The following is a 17,598-nucleotide window of genomic DNA, read 5'->3' as shown; positions in this document are numbered from 1 at the left end:
GGCTCCTTTTAGACCCAAGTGTTTAAGATGACCAATAGTTGGCATACATGAAATGCATGAGATGTTTTGTCAATGCAGTGCCTTGAGCGGCACATTGCAACATTTCATGCTAAAATATTTTAGGCTGGACCGCTGGAGCCCAATAGGAACATCATCATTACACACACTCGTGTCTCCTCTTTTGTAATAACGACTGCACTCCACTCCGTCCACATTTCCGTTATATCCGAATCCATACTGTCTATGTCCGAATCTCGAGTGATTTGTTCTTTTGAACAGGATCGTTTTAATGATTCATTCAAACCGAAGCGCACAGCGTATGTAAATCACAGGAGAAAAACTGTGAGGTGGGTGGCTGATGTAAACCTTAACCAAAAAAAATAATTACAAAGTCGTCGAAAAACAGATAAATTGCATTACTAAAGTAGCCTACAGTGCAGTATCTAATAATGTATTTACCACATAATAAAACAATGATAAATGAAACGATTGGTTATGGAGCTGTTCACTGAAACGAACCGATTCGCTCAAATGAATCAGACCTCCCAGTGTTTACTATCATCTGTTCGGAGCAGCGTAACGCCCCCTGCTGTCTGGTGCACGAAACGCGCTGTGCAAGTTTCACACAACAACCCTGAGAGACTCCTCAAAGAAACGTGTGCTGGAATTTGACTCGGGTGATGCTCTCAACAGCGGGTTTCATATGGTTATCGCTTGTTACATGAAAGCTGCCGTTTTGCCCGTTCAGAGGTAAAATGAGCAGCACGGATATCCAGGATTCGGGAGAGGAGCCCTGCTTTCGCCTGGAGACCCTACCGGGCAAGAGCCCACACCTACCGGGCAAGAGCCCGCACCTACCGTTACCGGGCAAGGCGTCTCCGCAGGTGAACAGCCGCTGGGATCAAGCGCCTCAAGTGACGGCCAACGGGCTCCATGACATTGAGGACCGGATTTTACGAATTACAGGCTATTATGGCTATAACCCCGGGTACTCCAGCCACAAAAGTAAGTGTTTAAATACACACGCAATAACAAATGTAGTCTTAGTAATGGTGTCGAGATCAAGTCTGACACTGTCACTGTGGTGGCCTTGAACGGTGAATCTATACGATGTGAATGTGGAGAAAACACATGCATGTGTCTCATTTTGCTTTGTTCAAAAGTTATGTGCGTGCTGCATAAATAAATCTGATCAACATATGAATTTAGTCGGCAAAACTTTTTAGAAATTAGTTTTAGAATATGGAATGTAGAATAAAACAGAATAGGTCAGGATGGGGTGAAATAACAGTATCGGTCAAAATTTGGAAACATTTCTATTTTTAATGTTTTTGAAAGAAGTCTCTTATCAAGCCTGCATTTATTTGATCAAAAATACCGAAAAACTATTGGAGTGAAATACAATTGTGAAATATGATTACAATTGTAATTAATGTTTTTCTTTTTTAATATACTTTAAATATAATTTATTTATGTGATGCAAAGCTGAATTTTCAGCATTATTACTCCAGTCTTCAGTGTCACATAGACATGATCCTTCAGAAATCATTCTAATATGCTGATCTGATACTTAGCTATTATTATCAATGTTGGAAACAGTTATGCTGCTTAATAAAAAAAAAAAAATGTAACCTGTGGTATTTTTTTCAGAATTCATTGATGAATAAAAAGTTAAAAAGAACAGCATTTATTCAAAATATAAATCTTTTCTAACAATATAACTCTTTACCATCATTCTTTTCACTTAACACATTCTTGCTGAATAAAAGTAGGCTATTCATTTCTTTCAGAAAAAAAGAAAGAAATTTACTGACCCAAACCTTTTGAACGGTAGTGTATATTACAAAAGATTTATATTTTAAATAAATGCTGTTGTGTTCTTTTTTTTACTTTTTATTCATCAAAGAATTCTGAAAAAGTATCACAGGTTATAAAAAAAATTAAGCAGCACATCTGTTTCTAAAATTGATAATGACTGATTATTAAATCAGCATATTATAAAGATTTCTGAAGGATCATGTGACACTGAAGACTGGAGTAATGATGCTGAAAATTCAGCTTTGCATCACATATTTTAAAGTATATTCAAACAGAAAACCATTATTTTAAATTGTTATAAATATTTCACAATATTACAGTTTTTCTGTATTTTTGATCAAATAAATGCAGGCTTGATGAGCATAAGAGACTTCTTTCAAAAACATCAAAGATAGTAATGTTTCCAAACTTTTGACCGTTACTGTACATAATATGAAGGAATAGAAAATGGAAATTAGATTTGAGAAATCAGATTGAAACTAAAATGTAATAGCAGGGCCTGAATTTTGTTTTGGAAAATGGGGGGGAAATCCCCCCTTAGTCCTTAGATGATTCTCATGGGGGGGATTTTTTTTGTTTGAGGGGGAGAAAGGGGGGGCATTTTTTCCAAACAAAATTATTACATTTATCTTGCCTAAATGTTTGCGCTCATTGCATTTTTACAATGGGGTAATATTGTTGTTAAGAATTTACACATCACAAGGAAGCTTGATTTAAATTGTTTAATTAAATTAAAAAAAGTAGCACAAATAAATACAATGGAATAAAGATACAAATAAAGATAATTAAAGAGAAAAGTTTTTCAATGGGTCTAACACTAGTAGGCTATTCAAATACAGAAACTGAATAAAGTAATCAAATGGAAAATAACACTGGGTAGTATTTTAAGTCCAGAATAAATTAAATACATAGACTATTAATCCTGATTCCTTTAACTTAAAGCTATCTTTTGTTGTTTTGACAACAAAATTAATGACAGACACATATGACTGCCGTCACTTTAAGAGCTAGTGCACGGATCCTGTGTTCATTATACTGGCATGCGTTTTATGCTTAGGCCTATTAAAGACAAAACGTCTCAGGTTACTACTGTAACCATAGTTCCCTGAGAAAGGGAACGAGACGATGCGTCATCGACGCTTTGGGAACGCCCCCAGCGTGAATGCGTCTGAGCATCAATGTCAACTAGTCCAATGGAAAGAATGAGCGTCACGGGCGGGTGACGTCATGACCAGGAAGGCATAAGAGCACATCCGGTGAAACGCGGCATTAGCTTCAAAAAGTCGAAGCAAGCCGATCACAGGGATGCAGGAAGTATGGCAGGGTGACGCATCGTCTCGTTCCCTTTCTCAGGGAACTATGGTTACAGTAGTAACCTGAGACGTTCCCTTTCGAGGGAACTCGCGATGCGTCATCGACGCTTTGGGAATGAGAATACCCAAAACGCCAGAATTCCAAGTACCTGAGTGTCAGTCTGTTGGAACTAAGCACTAAGCACCTGAGAACCTGGGGCAGCATCCAGGTCCAAACTGTAAAACCTGACGAATGTGAGCGGTGAGGACCAGCCTGCCGCATCACAAACGTCTTGGAGAGAAACCCCAAATAACAAGGCTTTAGAGGCCGCCATACCCCTCGTAGAGTGAGCTCTGACCACCAAGGGACACGGATGGTCAGAGTACTCGTATGCAAGTGAAATAGCCTCGACTATCCACTTACTAACCGTCTGTTTAGAAGCAGGAAGACCCTTCTTAGGTGATCCAAAGCAAATAAATAACTGGTCGGACTTCCTCATTGAAGATGTCCGATGAACATAAGTATCCAGTGCTCGCACTGGACACAAGAGGTTCAGCCTTTCCTGGTCCGCAGATGTAAAAGGAGGAGGACAGAAAGCCTGCAGCACAATAGGCCTCGGAATCAAGGTCGGCACCTTAGGGACGTATCCCTGTTTTGGATATAAGAATGCCTTGACCATCCCCGGTGCAAACTCAAGGCAGGTGGGGTAAACCGAAAGGGCCTGAAGGTCTCCAACTCTCCTAAGGGAAGAAATAGCTAGCAGAAAGATAGTCTTGAGGGTAAGAAATTTCTCTGAAACCGAATCTAAGGGCTCGAACGGAGCCCTAGACAGGCCTTCTAGTACTATAGCAAGATCCCAAGCTGGCACCTTAGTGCGAGTTGCAGGCCTCAGCCTCAATGTGCCACGAAGGAAACGTGTAATCAGGGGGTCTCGACCCAACGATGTACCCCCCACCAGGGCGTGGTAAGCCGCAATGGCCGCCACGTAGACCTTGAGCGTGGAAGGACATAGACCTGACGTAAAGCGCTCCTGCAGGAACTCGAGTACTGTGTTCACAGAACAGTTAACTGGATCCCACTGATGTCGGTGACACCATACAGAAAAAACTTCTCCATTTAAGCGCATAAAGTTTCCTAGTAGCTGGAGCTCTGGAGCTTAGGATGGTCTCAGCAGCCTCAGCTGAGAGACCACTCTCTATGAGTTGGGCCCCCTCAGAGGCCAAACCCACAGGTTCCAAATCTCTGGTCGAGGGTGAAATATTGTGCCCCCGGCCTGAGACAGAAGGTCTCTCCTGATCGGGATCTCCAAGGGAGGACCGTCTAAGAGATGGATAAGGTCCGCAAACCAGATCCGACTCGGCCAGCGTGGTGCTACAAGCAGTAGGCTTATTCCGTACTGGCGGACTCGTTCCAGAACTCCTGGGAGCAGAGCAACAGGGGGAAATGCGTACAGACGTAGCCTCGGCCATGTCTGCACCATAGCATCCAGCCCCAGGGGGGCTGGGTGAGTAAGGGAGAACCAAAGTGGACAGTGCGTCGTATGCTGAGACGCAAACAGATCCACCTCTGCTTGGCCGTAAAACTCCCAAATTTTCTCCACCGCCTCGGGGTGGAGTCTCCAGTCCCCTGGCCTCAGCTCCTGCCTCGACAGGATGTCTGCCCCCATATTCTGGTCCCCAGGAATATACACTGCCCTCAGGGAGAGTACCTTCCCCAGAGACCACAGGAGGATCTGGTGCGCCAGTTTGCAAAGCGGACGCGACCGCAGACCCCCCTGACGGTTCAGATAAGAGACCACTGATGTGTTGTCTGTTCGTACAAGCACATGATGGCCCCTCAGGTCTGGGAGAAACTGTCTCAACGCATTGAAGACAGCCATCATCTCCAGGCAATTGATGTGCCACGAAAGATGATGACTTTTCCACAGACCCTGAACCGAGCGGCCTTCCATTACCGCTCCCCAGCCGGTGAGGGAAGCATCTGTCGAGATCGTAACACGATGGCAAAGAGCTCCCAATAGCGGACCCTGGGTTAAGAACCAATGTTTCCTCCATATAATTAAGGCACGAAGGCACCGCCGCGTGACCTTGATCATACGATGTGGGTTTCCCCTCGGGGAGAACCCTCTGGTCCTTAGCCACCACTGTAAAGGTCTCATGTACAGCAGGCCAAAAGGTATCACGTTGGACGCTGCCGCCAAGAGACCCAACAGTCTCTCGAACTGTTTCACAGTGCGTGACTGGCCTAGCTTTAGCTCTTTGGTGGCTGTCAGGATAGCAGCTACACGAACGGGCGATAGAGTGGCCCGCATCGTCACTGAATCCCATACCACACCAAGGAAAGTGGTTCTCTGTACTGGAGAAAGAACACTCTTCTTGGCATTGAGCCTCAACCCCAACATCTGCATATGAGCGAGAACGACACCTCGGTGCCGAACCGCCAGCTGCTCTGATTCCGCCAGAATCAGCCAGTCGTCAATGTAGTTCAGAATACGTATGCCCTGAAGCCTGAGAGGGGCTAGAGCTGCATCCACGCATTTCGTGAACGTGCGGGGTGATAAAGCTAGACCGAAAGGAAGAACCCGATATTGGTATTCTTTGCCCCCGAAAGAAAACCTTAGGAACTTCCTGTGCTGAGGGAGGACGGAGATATGGAAGTAAGCGTCCTTCAGATCTATCGTGACAAACCAGTCCTCGGACCTGATTTGAGTCACGATCTGTTTGAGTGTCAGCATCTTGAACTTGAGTTTCTGTACTGAACGATTCAACAGACGAAGATCTAAAATGGGACGCAACCCCCCATCCTTTTTTGGAACAATGAAATAACGGCTGTAAATACCCGACTCTCTGTCGGGTGAGTACACCTGTTCTATAGCTTCCTTTGCTAACAGGGCCTTTACCTCTTGCTCCATTACCAGAGCCTGCTCGGGATGCACCACTGTGGGCAGCACCCCGTTGTAACGAGGAGGACGAGAACCAAACTGGATTCTGTATCCTTTCTCTACAATCTGCAGGACCCAATGAGAAATATTCGGCAGAAGCTTCCACGCTGCCAGAAAATTTACTAAGGGAACCAGCCTCTCGAGGCTGGTCTCTGGTGTTATCGAGACAGCCAATTCCGGAGCCTGAAACATAATGGCAGGAACTACCTGAACTGGCCGCTCTAAAGCCCCCCTCAGAGGGCGCGAAACCGATGCTGTGCCGCAGCATAGCATCAGCGACTCGCTGGAGACCGCTGCGCCCTGAAGCACCGAGGGTGGCAGGGTTGGCAGAACGGGCTCGTGAGGACCCCGAAATGGGACGGGCACCGTATAATGAGGTGTACACCGCTCTATTTCGGTCGGGGCTGTCCTCACAGGCCTGATGCATGAACATCAGGACCTTTTTTTTTTTTTTTTGAGCCGAAGTCTTCTTCGCCTGAAGAGCGGTCCTCAGATCCGGCTTCGACTTAGAAGACTTCGGCTGATAGGGTTGCGTCTGTCTCCAGTTTCCACGTGGAGGTGCACGAGACGCAACACTCTCTTTCTGATGCACACGATATGATGAGCTTGATGGCTGGGGCTGCTCACGCCCAGCAACCCCAGGGGGCTGGACACGGCGAGGGATAAACTTTTTGAAAGCGTCCGCTTGCTTTTTTGATTCCTGAAATCTCTCGACGACCGTGTGGACTGCGTCACCAAAGAGACCAGAAGGTTCAAGCGGAGCATCTAACAAAAAAGCACGATCTTTTTCTTTAATCTCCGAAAGATTCAACCATAAATGTCTCTCAGTAGCTACCAAAGCTGCCATAGACCGCCCAATTGCTCTGGCGGTCTCTTTAGTAGCCTGAGAGAAAGATCGGTAGCCCGACGAAGTTCTCGAATATCGTCATGACTAACTCCCTCACTATTATCCAGATCCCCCAGCAGGTCAGCTTGATAAGCCTGAAGCACTGCCATAGTATGCAGACATGCTCCAGCTTGACCTGCTGCCGTATAAGCTTTGCCCACTAACACCGACGTGGCTTTGAGCGGTCTAGTGGGCAAAGCCGAGGCTTTCAGAGACGATGCGGGACCAGGGGAAAGATAGCTGGCTAAATTCTGTTCCGCCTGGTGCATCGCCTCATAACCATACTCTTTCAGCCCTCTAATTCTTGAATAAATATTAACTTGAGGGCTGAAAAGTCGTGATGAGTATGGCTTATTCCATGATTTAGAAATCTCATTGTGAAGATCAGGAAAAAATGGAAGCCCTCGTGGTGAAGATGAAGCAGTAGAAGATAAAAAGCGCTCATCTAATTTACTCTTAGGACGAGCGCCCCTATTATCAGATGGCCATTCAATCTTTAATTTATCTACAGCCCGCGACATAACATCCACCAGCTCATCATATGCTGGGGAAATAAATTGTGAATCTCTTTCCCCCATGTGTGTAACAATAAAAGATATAATAATAAAATGCCACTTTGCTTTATATAGTTTAGATCCTTCAGTGAAGTAAATTATGTCAACAAAATATAAATACCTTACAAATTTCTGTAGACAATTGTGTTGTAGGCTAAACACATTTTTATTGGCTTATGTTTTATGAATGAATTTTGTTTACAAATAAAGCAAATCACATAGCATACTCATATGCAAGCCATTGTGCAAACAAGTAAACAAGTAATCACAAGCAATATATAAAGCAAGAAGTGTGATCAGTAGTAGACACTTATTTATTGAACACATTTTAAAATGACAATGTGAGTAGAGTGATGATCGGATCCTAATTATAGGTCTTTGTGCCTTTCCTGAATTTCAATACCCTCAGTCTATTGTAATGCAATCGAAAGAGTCTTGACACAGGATAGATTTAAGGTTCCGCTTTTGTTAACAGCATGCAGGATTATTATTTAATACATGAGCCTGTGTCTCTGGTGTGCCGTTATTACACTGGTGCAGTATGTAAGTATACATGAATCATGTGTAATGAATATCAGTATGTATGTGTGGATGCATTTGTTTGTGATGAAGTCCCAGAGGACGATGGATGGTAATAAATCTGAACTGCATTCATCTTTGCCACTCGCACATCACACAGAACGGGCTGTGCCAGATATGCCAATTAAAACAACAACAAAAAAACAATCATATTGAAATGGCTTTTCAAATGAAGACACACAAAAAAGTAATTTCTATGAGCACTTACTTAAAAGCTAAAAATGACTGTGATCAGCCAAATATAACCCCAAAAGGTTTTTCAGAAGGTTTTGTATGCAAAGGTGTCGCATTGAAATGTTTCCTCTGAGACTGTGTTTTAAGACCTGACTCAGCACCAGTGTTGGGGAAAGTTATAGCACTTTATTTTACAGTCCTGTTCACCATGTACGTACTATGTACAGTACTATTTATATTAATAACTGGGTTATAATTAGGTACTAACCCTGAACCTTCCCTTAAACCTAACCTTACCCCATTTAGTTACATTATATTACCCAGTACTTTCCTAAGTACACACAGTAAGTACACATAAGTGCACATGCTGTAAAATAAAGTACAACCGTTACTTTAAAAATTTATTTGTTACAATATTGCGTTACTCCCTGAAAAAGTAACACATTTCTTTACTTAGTTACTTTTTATAGAAATTAATGTGTTACATTATTTTTGCATTTATTTTATTGTTTTGCTTTTTCTCAACTGTGCTGAGCTTGGTTGTTAGTTTTTTAATAACAAAAAAAACCAAAAGTTGTAATTTTGGCAAATGTAAAGGCCCTTTCACACTAAAAGTGAAATGGATAAGCCTCAGGCTGCAGGAAATGCAAATTCAATCAATAAACAGGAAAACAAAGTAACTTGCATTACTCCTAATCCTCTATCCTCGATCCCCTGTATCATCATTTCACCTTTTCCTCCTCACTTTAGGACTTTTTGACAATGCAAGTGCTCAAAGTATACAAAAGAGACTCTGCACTCGTCCTTCCTACCTTTAGGTGTCACTGCTGGACATTGTTATTCTGTTAACTGGGTGCACTAAATGCTCAGTGTATTTCGTTATGTTAGATTAGATTGTTTTATTTTTGTTCTATATTATGAAAAATCCAGAATCTCTGATGTGTCCTATTTAGCTACTTGTTATCAAAAAGTAAAAGCTTTTAAAAATAAAAAAATCACACATTTTTACTTAATTTGTGCAGGAACATGAACAAACATATCTATATCTATGTCTATATCTTGGGGGAACTTGTTGTGATGGAGCCCATTGCTTTGGAGAGAGACATCAGATGATGAGAGATGTTGGACATCATTTTATTAAATGCTGTGAGGAGACGCAGAAGAACTGATGAAATATGGGGCCTAAATATATGCCCATACGCCGGTGTTGTGCCTAATTTCGACTCCCTTCCGCATTATTACCACCCTAGTTGAAGCCACTCCCTGATTGGTTATTCCTAACCCCACCCCCTTCTATAATCATATACCTACTTAGGACTTTTAGGGGGTGGGGCGGGGGTAATAATCTGGCAGGGCTAAGAATTTGGCACAACATTGGTAGGTAGCCTCCGCAAAATGACTGAAATTCTGAATTCCATACAAATGTCAAGGGCTATGTTTGTTGAAACTTTTGTTGGGTTTAAAGGGATACTCCACCGTTTTTTCATATTAAACTATGTTATGCGAAGAAACGATTCAGCCGATGTCTATGAGTGGAAGGTTTTGCCTTTTGGTGCAACATGTAGTCCTTGTTGTGCAACCTATGCGCTCCAGAGATGTGTTCAGAGCCTTTCTGTTGAGTTTAAGGATGTGCAATCTTCTGTCATGCAATCCTTTTACGTGGATAACTGCCTACAAAGTTTTCCAACTACTAAAGAGGCCAAGGAGATGCTGATGAAATTACGTTCTTCTTTGGCTGAAGGAGGTTTTGAGATTCGGCAGTGGGCCAGTAACCATATCTCTGTGATTGACCACTTACAAACGGAAGCTCGTTCAGTAAACACTGACTTGTGGTTAAGTCATAACGGCACAGATCCATGCGAGGGTACTCTTGGACTCATTTGGCATTGCTTGCAGGATACTTTGAGCTACAAGCACCGTCTAGTGGAGTATCCTGTACTAACTTTCATTATTCCATTCACGACTCGTGCTAAAGTTCTTCTGCAACAATTATGGATGAAACCTAATAGAGGATGGGATAATCCAGATATCCCAGAGGGGATTAAGACCGCCTGGATGGCATGGGAAGGAGAGTTGCCAGATTTGGTCAAGGTCCAAGTACCTCGATGGTATGGTCAAAAAACCGACTGGGAAGATCCAGGCAGCAGAGAGCTTCACATATTCTGCGACGCATCCGAAAAGGCATATGGTTCAGTTGCCTACTTGCATCTGAGAAATGGAATTGGTGAGATTTCTATATCTCTTGTCATGGCTCGTTCAAGGGTAGCACCGAAGAAGACCATTTCTATTCCTCGTTTGGAATTGTGTGCTGCTCTGACTGGGGCTCAGCTAGCGAATCTGTTGCAAAAGGAACTTGCCTTGGTTGTTCATAAAGTTACACTTTGGTCTGATTCTACAACAGTGTTGACTTGGATCCAGTCCGAATCCTGCCGGTACAAGATCTTCGTGGCAAACCACATTACAGAGATTCTTGAGTATACGAGACCGGATCAGTGGAGATATGTTGACACTGCCAGTAATCCAGCAGATGACATCACTCGAGGCAAGAGACTTGCTGAATTGTCTGCAACTAGTTCTTGGTTTCAAGGACCTACCTTTCTATATTTGCCCCATGAGCAATGGCCAAAATCTCCAGCCTTAAGGACAGAGGAGGTTGGGACAGAGCTAAGAAAACCTTTGTTTTGTGGGCTTAATCAAGCACCAGTTAACTCTCCAAAGTCTGGTGAGTCTCAGTTTAATACCTGGTCAGAGTTGATTGCAGCAACTGTTGAAAATCTTTCGTTGGACTTGGGAGCTGAGATCAAACCTTCTCAAACGGAAGCAGAAGTATACATCCTGTCTCAAGCCCAGATGGAAGACTTCCCTGAGGAATATAAACTACTTAAAGATGGTCATGGAGTTCCTTCACACAGCCGTTTAGTTGGTTTGGCACCAGAGTATGATCCCGTTACAAAGTTGATAAGAGTGGGTAGACGACTTCGTCAAAGCGAGGATTTGGATCTTGAAGCTATGTATCCAATTGTCTTGGATCCTAAGAATCATGTTACCAAACTCTTGGTTGCTGACTATGAAACAACTCTGTATCATCCTGGACCACAAAGAGTGTTCGCCCAGCTTCGCCGGAAATACTGGGTTCTGAGAGGGCGACAGTTAATCAAGAAGATCCAGAGATCATGTCTTGAGTGTAGGAAGTGGAAAGGTGTCCCTTTTGGTCGACGGGTATGGATTGTTTTGGGCCTTTAACCATCACAGTAGGTCGCCGACACGAGAAGAGGTGGGGCATTATATTTAAATGCCAGACGACCCGATGTCTTCATTTGGAACTACTTTCTAGTATGGATACTGACAGTTTCCTCATGGCCCTTCGAAGATTTGTTGCCCGTAGAGGTAGGCCCTATGAAATGTTATCTGATCAAGAGACTAATTTCAAGGGCAGAGAAAGAGAGCTCCGGGAGGCATTTTCGCAGCTTAGTCCCTCTTTTCAGGAGATGCTTGCACAACAGCAGATTAAATTCTCCTTTAATCCGCCATATTCCCCCCATTTTGGAGGTACTTGGGAGAGAGAGATACGGTCTGTTAAGACGGCATTACGAGCAGTTTTGGGAATGCAAGTAGTCTCCGAGGAAGTTCTGTATACAGTGCTCGTTGAAATTGAGGAATTGTTAAACTCAAAACCTCTCGGCTATGTGTCTTCAAATCTTTCAGACCCTGATCCAATCACACCAAATATCCTACTGATGGGGTGGCGAGATGCATCTCTTCCTCAAGTGATGTATGCAGATTCAGAACTGCTTACCCGTAGAAAGTGGAGACACAGTCAAGTTCTTGCGGATCAGTTCTGGGTCCGTTTTGTTAGAGATTATCTTCCAAGTCTTCAGACTAGTGCTGGGTATCGATTCAAATTTCAAGAATCGATTCGATTCCGATTCTCAAGATCTTGAATCGATTATCATTATTTGATTCGATTCGATTCGATCCGATCCGATCCGATCTTCGAGATTTAGATAAGCGGTTTTGAAAAAAGCTTTTTTTTTTCAGCTGTTACCTGAATTACAGGACTGTAGTTATGCAACATATTGATACTATTATGATAGACATTCAACTGCAAATTGATGGAGTATTGATGGTTGTAAAGAATAATCCCCCTTCCAGAGTGTTGATACAACTGCTTTCACAACCTTGCACTGGTGTAGACGTCAGAGGACGCAGAGGTATATCAGCAGCAGTAGACCGATTATTTAGACGCAAACCTGATGTATTATTAAAATTACATTTTAAAAATGAAAAATTTTCCAAAAAGCTCCTACAGTTCAGATGCAAATGCACCTTTATTTTTTATTTTAACAATCAACATTTAGAACACATTTGTTCTAAGCCAGTGCAAATGTAAACAGATTCTTTGTTACTGGCTTCACAGTAAACAGACAACATTACACAGAATGTAAATAAATGTATAAGACATTAAATTGCCTTTATTTGTGTAAACTGGTCATTTTAAACTAAAATAGTAGATACAAATAAATAAAAACTGGAACAGGCCTTGCCTATTAAAGTGCAAATAAAAATAAACTGGAAATTAAACTTGTCTTAACCCAGAGTGTGAACTGCCATCACTCAGGAATGGAAAGATTCTTCTGCAGGAACAGTAGCTCATTGACATGCCCAGGTGTAAGGCAACTTCTTTTGGCAGTAATGATGTCACCTGCAGTTGAAAAAACCCTCTCAGATGTGACGCTGGTTCCTGGGACACAGAGATATTGCTTTGCCATGCGAGCCAAAAGAGGATACTCCTTTTCATTCTCCCGCCACCAGATGAGAGGATTGTCCTGCAGTCCCGCAGGTCTCCTTGCCCTGTACCTTTTGATCTCGTCTTCTGCCTCTGCCGCTTTAGTTTTCTTTGGTCCTACTTCCTGTTGTGGTCTGTAGGCTTCCCCAAGGAGAGACTCCAAAGCACTGGATTGCTTGAATTGCTTGGGTGCCGGAGGTTGGGGTTCCACCTCTTCCTCCACTCCATCAACTTCATCAGCAGCATCATCTTGCTGTGTAAGAAGAGAGAGAGAGAATTTGTATTGTATTGAGGTGTGTGTGAGTGAAAGAGAGAGTGGACTTTTTCCACTGAGTTTCTTTTTAAAATGATTACTTACATTATATGGATCTTCCTCCATCCCATACACTGCTTCAGTCTGGAGTCTGGAGAAGGTCCTGTCTCGCTCCTCTTCATTCAGGAATGGCAGAGCTTTGAAACGTGGATCAATAGCTGAAGCTACGTACAGCATGTCCTTCTGGTTTACATACCTGGAAGTTAAAATTTTACACATTTTGATCAATTTATCCCCCCTGAGGAGGACAATGTCTTTCTTTAATAAAGTTTCCTTTATATTTATATATATATATATATATATATATATATATATATATATATACACAGTAAAATACTCTCATATCACTCACACACACACACACACACACTAACCTGGCTGTCCCCTAAACCTACCCATCACACACACACACACACACACACACACAGACACACACACACACACTAACCTGGCTGTCCCCTAAACCTACCCATCACACACACACACACACACACACACACACACACACACACAGACAGACAGACAGACAGACAGACAGACAGACAGACAGACACACTCACTCAATCACTCACACACACAGGCCTACCTTGTGCTTAAGTTTTTCTTGATCTCATCCTTCATGTCCTTAACAACTCTAGAGTCTTCTGGGAGACTGGTCATCTCTTTCAGCAGCAGAGCATGCAGAGGTGCTATCACTGAGAGAGTTGAGCACTTTTATTCTGACATTACTTGAGTGGCTGTCTTCATTGGCTTTAGAGCTCTAACCACATCTTCTGCATCTGTTATGTCCTCTTCCTTTAGGCTGCAAAGATCCTTTTCATTTCTCCGCACATCAGGTGAGAGCAGAGCGGCAGAGATCGCGGGTTGCTGCTCTAAAAAGCGCTCAAGCATTTCTAGTGCACTGTTCCAACGAGTCACCACATCAATTTTGAGCTTGTGTGCATTTAGCTGCAGTAGCTTCTGCTTTTCTTTGAGGATACGGGTGGCAGTTGTACTGCGATGAAAGAACTTTGCGATGTGCCTTACTCTCCCAAGAAGTCGTGCAACATTCGGCAGTTTGAGACCGGCTTGCGAGGCCAGGTTGATTATGTGCGCGAAGCAGCCGACGTGGGTTAGCCCCGTAATCTCAACCGCACGAACCATATTCGCCGCGTTGTCAGTGACTATGGCTGGGTCTTTACTCATCAGCCCCCACTCCTCCATAGCTTTGGTTAACATTTCAGCTAAACCGACAGAGCGATGGTTCGTTTCAACTTCGGTTGTCTGCAGCACGTAAGACACGAGGTTCCAGAGCTCGTCTATGTAGTGTGCTGTCACACTCATGTAAGATTCCGTAGCTACAGATGTCCAGGTGTCACTCGTAATGCCCACCCTCTCTGCGGTCTTAAGCTTACACATTACACCATCTTTTACTGTCTGGTACATGTTGGGGATCACTTCTTCAGACAGACGTTTGCGAGACACAATGACATAATTTGGTTCCATTACCTTCATTAGCCGCCTGAATCCCACGTTCTCAACAACAGAATACGGGCGCATATCTTTGCAAATGAAGCCCGCAATCGCCTCAGTTATTTTGACAGAGCGTGCAGAATTAGTTGGCAGTTGTAGAGTTTGTTTCAGTGTCATCTGTTGCGGTCCGGTGACAGGCTTGGATAATATGATGTCTTGATGATGTCGCATCATGTGGTTCCTGAGATTAGTAGTATTTCCACAATACTTCACCTCCATTTGGCAGGCTTTGCAAATTGCTTTGCTTTTGTCAAGCTCGTTCTCTGTATCGCTTGTTCTGAACCCGAAATGGTGCCAGATTGCAGCTTTGAGCGTTTCTGGAGTTTTCAAAGCAACCGCCATGTTCGTTGTTTTAATGTCCTTCCACCTCGCGCGCATGCGTAAAAAAAAAAAAATAATCGATCCTCTGAGTTATGGATCGATCTTAAGAAATTAAAATGAAAATCGATTCTGAATTGGTGAATCGATTTTTTCAACACAGCACTACTTCAGACTCGTCAAAAGTGGGAACTTGATGGTAATCCTATCGCTCTTTCTGCCATTGTCATGATTGTGGAACCTCAGCTTCCTCGTGGACACTGGCCTATCGGGACTGTCAGTAAGATTTTTCCAAGTCCTGATGGAAGAGTGAGAGTTGCTGAAATTTTCAGCAAAGGGAAATATTTAACTCGTCCTGTCAGCCGTCTTATTGTTCTTTCTGAATTGAATGATACTGATAATTCAATCGAATGAATTTTCTGTAAATGCAAATATGTTAACATATTTGGGGGCGGCTGTAGAAAATCCTGCTGTGATCTGATTGGCTGATTGAGTACTGATAAGATAACCTGTTGTCACTAGCTAATAATGCTTCAGTCTCAGCTTGTTTGTATGTAAGAGACCGTCTCCCCATTCATGCATGCTCTGTGTGGAATTGTTGCGTGGTTGACCATGTAAGTTCCTCTCTTTTGGTTTGTTTAGTTAAATGGATTGTGTTGATATGTTACATTGAATTTTGGTTATGTATATTTTCTCTTTGGTCTTATACATTTTGATTTGTTACAAGCTGATTTCAGATGTATGGTTTGATGTGCAAATGTGTGTAATTTATTAATAGTTTCTATGTTGTTTATTGGTTTAGGAACCAACAATTACCACCTAAGAAATGTCTACTCCTACATGTGAAGCACAATAAAATGGGAAAAGCAAATTGATGACTGAATGAGTTTTAATGGACCCACCATCCCAGTAGCAACAGCTAAATCAGCCCAAATATCCTGCTAGTTTTTTATAGTGACTACTTTGCTCAGAGAGGCTGTCAATCTCAGCTGTCAATCATGATGTCACACTCCTGTTTTTATCAAATAGCTAACTAAAATCAAACTTATTTAAAAAACGAATGTTTGAATTTACATCAACGTGATAAAAACTACCTAAAATAACAGAAACCATTTTTGGGAGAAAAAAAATTATTATGTGTAATTTGATTGTTTAGTTTGTCTCACGTCCCATTAGAATACATGGAGAGTGTGGGGTTTATGACCTACGCTGTAAAAAATAATCCTGTAAAAAAAACGGTAAACTACTGGCAGCTGTGGTTGCCAGCATCATACCGTAACTATACGGTGTGTTACTGTTTTTGTGTTAGAGCATATAGCTGTTAAATTAAAGTTTTATACTGTAGCTGACAATACGGTATTTAGCTGTTAATTTCAAAAACAGTAACACACCGTATTTTTACGGTATGATGCTGGCAACCACAGCTGTCAGTAGTTTACCGTTTTTTTACAGGGTTATTTTTTACAGTGTGCATCTGCGACTTGTGTGGCACACTTCTATGCGCATTTTCAAAATGCACATCAAAATACAGTAGTTGGATGCAAAACCGACTGAGATTCTGCATGTTCCTTTACCTTTCCCAACCGCACTAACTTGCCCGATCACATCAGATCAGACTGAAGTAACCGATGAAGCTTTAGAACATGCTTATGACTTCTTGCACAGATCCTACAAAGCTTGTGCTCTGGAAACTTTTTGCAACATTTTGCTAATTGCCCCAAAAAAAACGTTTTAAACCCATTTTGCATTAGAGCACGAAAGAATCATCCAGCATAGCTTTGTCAGAAACAGTCTGTGTGTGTCATCTGTTGTGTTCTGACCTCTCATACTTGGAGATGCCAGAGTCAGTGATCATCTAAATGTATCTGCAGCGGTCGCTCTGACTGCAGACCACCTCGCCTAGAAAGCTATTTTTAGATACAAGTCTAATGGGACTCTTCTCATCTTCTTAGCCAGAGCGGCGCTGTTAACTGTGGGCTCACATGGGAACTTTACAGACTTCAGAACGGACAGCTGACGCAAGTAATCGTCCTTGAATCACCTTAAAAAATAAAAATAAATAATGTTCACACTTCAAGTCAGTGATATTTTAGTCGAATTTTAAGTCTCATTTTGTTTTTCTAAATATGTCTATTACAATATTTATTATTTTTAAATTCATTTTTTTCTACTTCAGTTACTAACACTTCATGATAAGGTTCCATTAAATATTAAAAATTAGGAGACTTTAAAATAGCATAATGGGGCACTTTATTATTTAATGCATTAACTAACATTAGCTAATACATTTGTTACATACTAACAGCAATACATTTGTTACAGTATTTATTCATCTTTGTGAATGTTTCATTGTTAGTTCATGTTAGCTCAAGTTCATTTAAACCTTACTAATTATTAAAACTATTTCTAATCAAGGTTAGTACA

At 42.3% G+C, this 17,598-nt stretch overlaps 1 protein-coding gene across 1 annotated transcript in view; it reads left to right on the top strand.

Annotated features, from left to right (window-relative positions):
• Positions 1-607: 607 nt before the first annotated feature.
• The window catches only part of slc35f4 (solute carrier family 35 member F4), a 42,447-nt gene continuing 25,456 nt past the window's right edge, over positions 608-17,598 (top strand). The window contains exon 1 of the mRNA XM_056245485.1: positions 608-1,005. Coding sequence (XP_056101460.1) covers positions 756-1,005 — 250 coding nt within the window. The 5' untranslated portion in view covers positions 608-755. The remainder of the gene's footprint in view (positions 1,006-17,598) is intronic.

Source organism: Rhinichthys klamathensis, unplaced genomic scaffold (assembly GCF_029890125.1).
Source record: "Rhinichthys klamathensis goyatoka isolate OS25496 unplaced genomic scaffold, OSU_Roscu_1.1 h1tg000032l_1, whole genome shotgun sequence".
Classification (NCBI taxonomy): Eukaryota; Metazoa; Chordata; class Actinopteri; order Cypriniformes; family Leuciscidae; genus Rhinichthys; species Rhinichthys klamathensis.
This window is presented reverse-complemented; position numbering and strand designations above follow the sequence as displayed.